Source organism: Anastrepha obliqua, unplaced genomic scaffold, assembly GCF_027943255.1.
Source record: "Anastrepha obliqua isolate idAnaObli1 unplaced genomic scaffold, idAnaObli1_1.0 ptg000012l, whole genome shotgun sequence".
In the NCBI taxonomy this organism is placed as follows: Eukaryota; Metazoa; Arthropoda; class Insecta; order Diptera; family Tephritidae; genus Anastrepha; species Anastrepha obliqua.
In genome coordinates this window covers 5816582-5826810 of record NW_026562179.1, presented here as the reverse complement: position 1 = coordinate 5826810, position 10229 = coordinate 5816582, and the positions used below count along the sequence as shown (strand labels likewise).

Genomic DNA, 10229 nt, shown 5'->3' with positions numbered 1-10229 from the left:
GAGACAACTTCTACTGCGAAGAATTCGGTGCGCTCATTCATTTTGCCAAAACTGAACTTTAATGCCACTAATTACTATGAAATGATCGACTGGTCTTCTACAATACTATCACCTCCTCCAGTACTAAGAAATGTCTTAAATGCAGATCTGTTATCTTCTATTGATAACCAACCATCTATCTCTCAATGGAACTTGTTTAGCTTTCCATGCCACACTCAAGCGGTAGAGCGAACTGTTAAGCTTGTCCCTGAAGCGTCGAACAAGGTATGTGGTTATCAAAATAGGGATGGTCACATACGGTCAACTTTATTTTCTCGTTCTAGTTTGCCTAAATTTGATCACAGTTTGTAATTAACGCATAAAGAGAGTTCACTGTACAAATCTTCACGATCGTAAATTTTTTTAATGATAGTAGCAAACAAAAAATTTAAAAAACAAAAAAAAATATTTAAAAAAACCAAAAAAACATAAAATATTAAAAAAAAAACAAAAAAAAATTATAAAATATAAAAAAAAAAACAAAAAAAACATAAAATATTAAAAAAAAAACAAAAAAAAATTATAAAATATAAAAAAAAACAAAAAAAAAAAGTGGGATCAGATTTTTCACCACGTCCTCGTCGTTGATCCTGGGGAAAGCTAAGCGTGAAAAGCCTTATAGAATGCATGAATAAACTGTTTAAATACAAACTAATCCTTATAAATAATTAAATTTAAACATAATAATAAGTAAAACTTTGGAAAACGACATTTAAAACATAATTCTAAAAAAATTAGGAAATATGCATTTTTCGACAAAATTTTCAAAACTTTAAATGAGTTGCGCGAACAGAAGATATTGACCGATTTCAATTTTTTTTTTACCAAATTACTTGTGTTACTCCATAGCAACTTTTCCGCACTATTAGAATTTGATTTGAAAAATTTGTTGGAATTCGAACCACCCTAGTGTGTGTGCCATGTGCTTACTTATGTTTTGGGTTTGAAAAAAAAAGGAAAAAGAATTTTGTCATTGAAATTAAAGTGTTTATTTGACAACAATGGCATTGACATTGAAATGATTTAAATAATTTAAGTTTGAGTTCATTTACCTATTAAAAATATATTTAAAGAATTTGAAAGAAGTTTGAAAGTGAAGTGAAGGTGATCTACACCCCTATGGTTAAGATTGAAAATTACTGTGCTAAAAAATTTGGTTAAATTTTGCAAGTTCAGTAGTTTTCAATAAAAATAATTTTATGACTTTAAAAGTTTCTTAGTATATTTAAATTTATTTTTAATTGTATGTTTTATAGAAAATGTTTCTTTAATTTATTTAATATGATAATATTTTAGGTGATTTTGTATTTTTTAAGGGTATTATTATGATATTCCTTAAGCTTATTGTTAATTTGTAATACAGAATTGACTCCTTTACGCTCCACTATGAGATAAGTGCCATGATATGGACTTTGCTGTTTTCTTCTAGTTTCTAGTTTTACAAATACCCAGTCACCTACTTTTAATTCTGATGTGTTACTGCTCTTGTAATATTTTCTCTTTTGTTTTGTTAGTTTTATCAGCTCTTGTGCCCTAAGAAGTGACTTTTTTAGTCTAAGTTTCATCTCATTTGCGTAATTGTTTAAGTTATATACTGGTTGATTGTCCTCGATTATGTCAGTTGGTAAGCGTGGAAGTTTTCCGTATATTAACTCGTACGGTGAAAATTCCGTCTCTATGTTCGGTGTGGTATTAAAAGCAAATGCAAAATAAGGTAGCCATTGATCCCATTAGTGATTTTCTACGAAGTGTAACCAAAATTCATTTAGGACTCTGTTACTCCTTTCAACTGTTATTGTCTGATGGTGATAGGGTGCTGAAAAGGTCTGCTTTATATTTAGTATTTCGCATATATTTTTCATTAATTCATTTGCAAACTCTGTACCTCGATCAGATTTTAATGTATTAAAAAGTCCGTATTTTAGTGTTACTTGTTCTACTTGTGTCTTTGCGATAGAAATTGCTTCTTTAGATTTCATTGGGAATAAGATTACGTATTTTGTCAGTTCGCATTGTACCGTTAAAATAGTTATATCGGAAACGATTTGATATAATCAATGGTCCTGTATCTATGCTTAAATTTTCAAAGCTTGTACTAGGTGTGTCCGTTATTGTCATTTTTTCTTTTATGTACTTTGTCTGTTTGTTTCGAGTACATTCTTTACAACTGTTTATATAATGTTTTATTATTTTTCTCATGTTCTTCCATGTGTATTTTTGTTTTAATTTTAAGATAGTTTTTCTTATAACCAAGTGCTGAATTGTGATACTCAAATATTCAATTTTTTATAATTTCTTCGTCATTAATTTGTTTTGGGGCTTTATATAAAATTATTCTTAAGGGTCTTAAATTTTGTTCTAATCTTTCAGTTTGCAACTTGTTGAATGCTTTCTTAAAATTTTCAATATTCATTTCTCTTAATAAATTATCTTTTTCTAGCGCTAGCTTTTCTATATTTCTTTTAGTCGCTATTGATGATAGTTTCGCCATGATTAAAACGTATTTCAGAGGCTCCTCACTATATCGGACTATGATATCCCCATTTTTATTTATCTGTATTTTGGATCCTTTCATTTTTTCTTCGTATACGAATTTTAATCTTTTTATATTTCTTATATCGGCTGTGGACGTACAATCCCAAATGTGAAGTTGGCCTGACTTCGAATGAGAGTTGTAGTTCTCCTTGTCTACCCTGGTGTTATTTTTGGCAGACATTCCCCTTGTTATTACAAACATTTTATTATTGTCATCACAATCCGTTGGTATCATTTTTTTTAGTATGTCTGAGTCTATCTTTATTCGTGATAATGCATCGGCATTTGTGTTCATTTTGCCTTGCTTGTAGACTATTTCGAAATCATAGTCTGACAAATCAAGTCTAATCCTTGTCATCTTGGACGAAGGATTATTGTGTGAAAATAAGGAGATAAGAGGTCTGTGGTCCGTTACCACGGTGAATTTTCTACCCATTAGGTATGGACGGAAAAAATTTATTCCCCAGTGAATCGCGAGTAGTTCTTTTTCTATGACCGATTTATTTATATCATGTTTTACTAAAGTTTTGCTTGCATATGATATAGGCAAATCTTTTCCTATTTCTCCTTGACTAAGTACTGCACCGAGTGCGAAATTAGATGCGTCTGTTGTGAGCACAAATGGTTGCTCGAAATTTGGATATTGTAAGATAGGTGGATTGATTAGTTTTCCTTTTAGTGATTCGAATGCTTTCTGACATTCGTCAGTCCAATCAAATACTTGTCCCTTCTTTACAAGATTATTTAGGCACTTGGTTATTTGAGCAAAATTGTGTACAAAACGTCTATAATAATTGCAAAAAGCTCGTCACTACCTACTTTTGGGTACGGGGTATTTTTTTATCACTTCAAATTTTGATGGGTCTGTTTTTATGCCATCTTGCGTGATCAGATGCCCTAGGTACACGACTTCGGATTTTAAATATACGCACTTTCTCGTATTTAGTTTTAAGTTATATTTCCGTAGTCTTTCAAAAACTGTAATTAAATTACTGTTGTGGTGTTTTAGACTACAGACAAACACTATAATATCGTCTACGTATAAAAATGCATTGCTATCTAAACCACCCAAAGCTATTGTGAGCATTCTTTGAAAGCTATTGCTAGATATTTTGAGTCCAAATGGTAAACGTTTAAAATGGTAAGGACCTTGTCTTGTGGAAAATGCAGTCAAGTGTCTTGAGTGTTTGTCTAGCGTTATCTGGTGAAAAGAGCTTGTCATGTCGAGCGTTGAAAAATATTTTGCGCGACCCAGTTTGTCTAGTACGTCTTCTATTCTTGTCAACGGAAATTTATCATTAATTATCTTTTTGTTTAGTTGTCTATAGTCTACTACAAGCCCCCATTTTTTTTTTGTCTCCGCTACTTTTCTTTGGTACAATCAAAAGTGGTGAATTATAGGCGCTCACTGATGGTTCCACTATGTCGGTTTACAATAAATTTTCTACTTGTTCTTCTATTTCTTCAAGCTGAGTCTGAGGTAATCTGTAATTTTTTATGTATACAGGTGTTTTATCATTCATACTCAAATGTTGGGTATAAAAATTATTAGTATTCAAAGTTTCCCCTTCTATATGAAAAATGTCTGGGAATTGCTCGAAAATTTTATATAATGAATCCATTGCAATTTTGTCGTCTGAATATAAATTTAAAATTTTTATTAATTTTTGAAAACGTGTTTTGTCAAAATTATCTTTATTTTTCTGGTTAATTATGTAATAGTTATTTAAGGGTTCTGTTTCAAGATTTAGATTTTTTATACGAATTTCACTGTCGTTAACGTTAAGTAGTCTTATGTGAGCAAATCCTTCCTTGGGTACTATGGAGTTTCCTAGAAATACGCCTTCTTGAATTTCTTTATTGAACACGACGCTGCCTTTAGTTAGATCTAATTTTACTCGGTGAATTATTTCCGATCTTGCAGGAATAATTATATCCGAAACTTCAGGTAAATCTGAATGAATGGGTAAAATGATCTCTTCATCATCAACAAGGAGTGTTATGGTATATGTTTCTAAATCGATTTTGCAAAGGCAATCTTTCAGAAAATCCTGTCCCAATATTCCGTCAGTTTTTATAGGAAATTTGTCGTCTACTATATTGAATTTGTGGATATGCGGTTTCTCTCCAAAATCTAATTTTATGTTTCCTTTTGAGTAAATAATTTCGTTTGATATCCCTGTTAATTTACATTTATCTTGGTCATTGAAAAATAAGTCGTCATTTAGATTTTTTGTCTTTATGACAGATATGTCTGCTCCTGTGTCTATTATGAAAGTTAGATTTGTATTTGAGTCTGCACATCTTAATGAAATTATATTCGTAGCATTATTTGAAATTCTAAAAATATTTAATTTTGGGTACCCGGTGATTGACTCTCGTTCGTTTGTCCTTCCTCCGGGGCAAACTCGTTTCCGTGTTGCATTACTCTAATTCTGTTATTATTATTATTAAAGTTTCCGCGGTTGTAAGTGTTCCCACGGTTATTGTTTTGTCCCCTGTTGTGCCCACGATTGTACTGATTTCCAAAATTATTATTGTATCTAAAATTATTGTTATAATTATTTCTATTATAATTGTTATTTTTTTTTTTTATATTTATTTCATTTTGTTTTAGTTTAATGGTTTTCTTTTACAAATTGACGACAAATATAACGTAAATAACATTTATTTAGCTCTATTAATATATTTACACTTATATTTAAGAAACTGTGTTTTCACGAAACTATTTTAATAACAAAAGTACGTTTACATTTAATTTGATTAGTATTTTTGATTATTAATTTATTTATTTACTAGTTATTAGTATACCTACTTCTTTATATATATTATAATTATATTTAAAATAGTTATTTGCATTAAGATTTTGTCCACGGTGTCCATGATTTCCTTTGTAATTATTTCCACGGTGTGAATTTTGTCCAACATATATTAGTTTTGGTTAAAGGTATTACGTCCTTGTTTATTTGTGTTGTTATGTCCTCTGTAATTGTTTCGTTCTCTGACATTGTTTTGACTAAAAAACATAATTTGTCCAGACTTACTGGTAGTCCTTTCTAGGTCTTTTGCCAAGTTTATGGCTTCTTGTAGTGTCTTCGTTTGGGTTAAGCATATCGCTTGTCTTAGGTTGTCGTTTAGATTATTTTTAAAAATAGTTAAGCCATATTTTTGGTTATTTCTAATGACGTCATCTTTTCTTTCGTTCGTTACTGTTCCTTCCAGCTCTGCGATGTGTAATGTATTCAATTCAGAAATAAGTTGCAGAATATGGTCGTGAATGTAGCCACATTTTGATTTTTCTGCGTACAGCAATTAAGTTTTGAGTACATTTCTGGAATGGTCAATGGATTCTTGTACAGCTTTGTTAATTCAATTTGTAATTTATCAAAATTGTCAATTGGGTCTAGAATTCCAATTGCTGTCCTTACTTTGGTGTTCAATTTTACTTCCCTAACAAATTCTATAAATGTTTTTTTACTCTGTTTATTTAATGTCTTATAGATCAACTCTTTGATTTTTAAAAATGATGGTAAGTCCCTGTAGTGTCCAGTAAATTCTGGGACTACTTTTAACGATGTATTTATATCGAATTCTGACATGTTATGTGTTGAAATATTATTTGAACCGCTCTGTTCTGATTTGTCTTGATCGTTTTTCTGTTTTGTTAATTGTCCTTTTGTCTCAGTGTATAATTTCTGAAATTTGGTTTTTAAGATCGTGAGTTCTTTGTAATCTATGTCAGGGCTAGTTCAAATTCAATTTTCAAGTTCTCTTTGTCTTTTAATTTTTGTAATAAAGTTTCTACTTTGTATTTTATTGTTCCCTGTTTTTTTTATGTGTTCTAATATCCCTGACAGAGTCCGTACAATTTCTTCAATATTTTCCGTTTAAAATGTAATTATAGAATTTCATTTTATTGTATGATATATATTTTTTTTGTTTTGTTAATACATAAAAAATTTGAAAAAAATTTTATTATAATTTTTTTTTTATTTAATTTTTGCTTAACATTTGTTTTTTTTTTTTTTTTTTGTCTTAAACTATTTCCCTACTTCTATTCAAGTGTTTGTGTAAGTATGTTTTATAACATTTATTAATTCTGTGTACAATGTATAAAATTATGTTGGAAATATATAAATGTGGCAACACTTCCCATCACTATTTCTTTATCCTCATCTCTTTTTTCTCTTCCTGTATTCATTCCTGTATACATTCCTGAATTCATATACGCGCTTGCTTATGATTTCAGTCTATTTCAATAAATCAAACCAACAGGTTATGGGCCCAGTGCATTGCTGTGTGTCGGCATTAATTTGAAAATTGTGAAATAGACTTGCGCGAACGCTTTGCTTGTATATCATTGTGTTAAATATTGTGCGTCGATATTTAAAGTTACAGAGACAAATTATTTGAAAAAAAAAAAAAAACTGAAAGCATAATTATACTGTTCGTCGGTGTATTAGAGCATAAGCAAAATGAGTGCGTTTTTTCAAATCGAAAAATTGGACGATTCCAATTACACGTCGTGGTCGGTTCAAATGAAAAGTGTCCTAGTACACACTGATCTTTGGGGAGTAGTGTGTGGCCGTGAGGCAAAATTAGAGACTATGTCAATTGCGGAAAAAGTGGCGTTTGATACGAAAAATGAAAAAGCATTGGCTTCAATTTTATTATGTGTGAAACCGTCGCAAATAAACCATGTTAAACATTTAACGTGTGCAATGGCAGCATGGAATAAGTTCCGTGAAATTCATCAACCAAAAGGGCCGGCGCGAAAAATTTTATTATTTAAAAAGCTATTGCATCTCAATATGTCTGAAGGGACTTCTGTAGCAAACCATTTAAACGATTTTTGTGCGATTCGGGAAGGCCTTGCAGAAATAGATGTAGAAATTCCCGAAGAAATGTTAGTGATAATTTTGTTATCGAGTCTACCATCGCAATTTGAAAATTTTGTAGTTGCAATGGAAACGCGAGACGCATTACCATCATTCAATGCATTAAAAGTAAAATTGCTAGAAGAGGGAGCGCGGCAAAGTGCCAGTACAGAAAAGTACGAAAAAAGTACAGAAGCGTTGATGCATGCAAAGACATGTTCGTCAGGAAGTTTTCAGAACAGAAAAGGAGCAAGCGTTGCAAGCGGTATATCGCATAGCGGCAAGTACAGTCAGAACGGTAAAAATTTCAAATGTTTCAATTGTGGTCGGCGTGGACATTTCGCATCTACATGTAAACAGCCGAAAAAGAGTGAGTGTAAGCAAGAAAGCAACAATGCTGAACGCTCTTGCTTTATGATGAATGTAAAAACCCCAAATACAGATGAATCTGCTACGCAAACATGGTGCGTCGACAGTGGCGCCACTTCGCATTTGTGTTGGGACCGCGGTTTGTTTAAGAACTATGTAAGTGTGTGTGAAAAAATATGGCTAGCTGCCCAGCAAGAAGAGTGGTGGTCATGTTACCCTGCACATGACCTGCACGCGTGGTCGTTAAACTGTCACTAGCCCCGCCCCTTTACAATCACTTTGTTAAGGCCGTTGGGAAAATTGTGCCAAATTTTTTGTGTACGTGTGATTTTTTATCCCTTTCATACATATGGATTCGTTTGCCAGTGCCAGTTTCATATAAACGTAGCGACGAACAAAATAACTTTTAGGCCAGCGCCGGCAGCATAGCGCGATAGCCGAGCGGCTAGCAATGCAACTTTCCAATCCAAAATCCCCGGTTCGAATCACAAACAAATTTTTTTTTTTTTATATTTATTTCATTTTGTTTTAGTTTAATGGTTTTCTTTTACAAATTGACGACAAATATAACGTAAATAACATTTATTTAGCTCTATTAATATATTTACACTTATATTTAAGAAACTGTGTTTTCACGAAACTATTTTAATAACAAAAGTACGTTTACATTTAATTTGATTAGTATTTTTGATTATTAATTTATTTATTTACTAGTTATTAGTATACCTACTTCTTTATATATATTATAATTATATTTAAAAAATTATATTAAGGCAAAATTAGTGTGAAAATAGTATAAACTGTAATATTCGAAGGCAAAAGGTAAATACATTCATTGATTAATAGTTAATTTAACATTTTTTTTAGTTCTAATTAATAATTTATTTACATATAACTTATTTATATATATTAAGTGTTAAATATTATTTTGGATTTAAATTCCGCTGCCGATAATTTCGATGCTTAAAACGGTGGTGACTAAGCTCAATTGACCTACGAATGTTCTTCTCGTAAGTTGTTCGTCCGCATAGCTGAAAAATATCTGAAACAAGAAAACAGATACAATGTTATAGATGCGGTGTATATATGTATATATGTTAATTTTTTTTTTAATTTTTGTGCAAAATTTTAGAACTAGTTATTTACCATATTATAATTTTAAATAAAGTGAATAACCAAAAACAAAAGAAAGTACAAATTTACCTACCAAAAAGTATGTCCGAAACAAGAGAATATTGGGACAATGCTTCCTTGTTGCCCCTACCATCCCAGTTGCAAAGCGACAACATTTCATCACTATAAAGTTGACGAAGCAAATCGTCAACAGTCGTTTCAGGACCCTTAATTTTCAAAAGTAAAGTTTTCTAAAAATTAAAACAAAAACATCTATTAGACAAGAACGAAGAAATTATTTTTTTACTAACCATTGCTTCAACATATTCTTGTTGCAGCAGCTTTTTTTCAAATTCTTCAGCTGCAGCTACCGTTTGCAATGGTAATGTGGACGATATTTCCGTTTGAATTTCATCCACTTCTTCTCCAGTCATTTTACAAACAGAATGATGAATCCTGCGGAGTAAGACCTTACATTCACGCACCGTCTTAAATTCTGTAAGCTGCTCACTGGCTTCGATTTTCTGTATAGTTATCAAAATAAGAATGTAAATAAATAGTTTGATACGACAGTGGTATGCCGCTAAATACGTACATTTTCATTAAATATGTTTTCTAAATTAGTTAGTCGCTTGCCGAAATGAAATAATTGGTCCATAACTATTTTCTGGTTTTCCAATAGTTTTGCTTGGTTTGTTAAAACCGTTTTTAACAATTCCTCAACTGCTGGGAAACATTAAAAATTTAAGTTTAAATTAACAATATAAATATAATATATATATATGCATTTAAAATACCCTTGTCGCCAACTGGCTGCTGAGCCTCAATGCCAATGGTTTCTTCGCTGAACAAAAACTCCATATCTGTAATAATAGCATAAAAAAACAGCAGTATCAAATTTCTTAATATTTTAAATGTTAAATCTAATTTTCAAAAACGTGGAAAAGGTGATGCAGAACTGGTATAAGTAAGTGTTTGCCTTCATGGGGTATGCAAAAGTATTTGTATGCAATGTCCTCTTTGGGTATTTTTATTTCTTCATTACCTAATTGATCACCTAGTATTATACCTAGTGCCGGAGCAGATTGTACCGGTTGGTCAAAATAGTTTTCTAATTTGCCAAAACTGTATCCTATTAAATAATCACCTATACCTATTATTTTGACAGGCCCAAAACAGTAGGAATCTTTTTCTTTTTTGTGATCAATTTTGAAAGCACCAATTTTTGAAATATTCTCGACATCATTTCCTTCTTCTAGCCTAAAATGTATTTGCTCAAGAATTTTGTTTGGCTTT

General features: G+C 31.2%; 1 protein-coding gene across 1 annotated transcript; it reads right to left on the bottom strand.

Moving 5' to 3' along the window:
* Positions 1-8743: 8743 nt before the first annotated feature.
* On the bottom strand, positions 8744-9555 carry LOC129251353 (uncharacterized). The gene is made up of 4 exons (XM_054890751.1): positions 9529-9555; positions 9245-9457; positions 9028-9184; positions 8744-8862 (listed from the first exon to the last, which is right to left on the bottom strand). The coding sequence occupies exons 2-4, from the start codon at positions 9365-9367 to the stop codon at positions 8744-8746; spliced, it is 399 nt and encodes a 132-aa protein (XP_054746726.1). The 5' UTR covers positions 9368-9457; positions 9529-9555.
* Between the last annotated feature and the right edge of the window lie 674 nt (positions 9556-10229).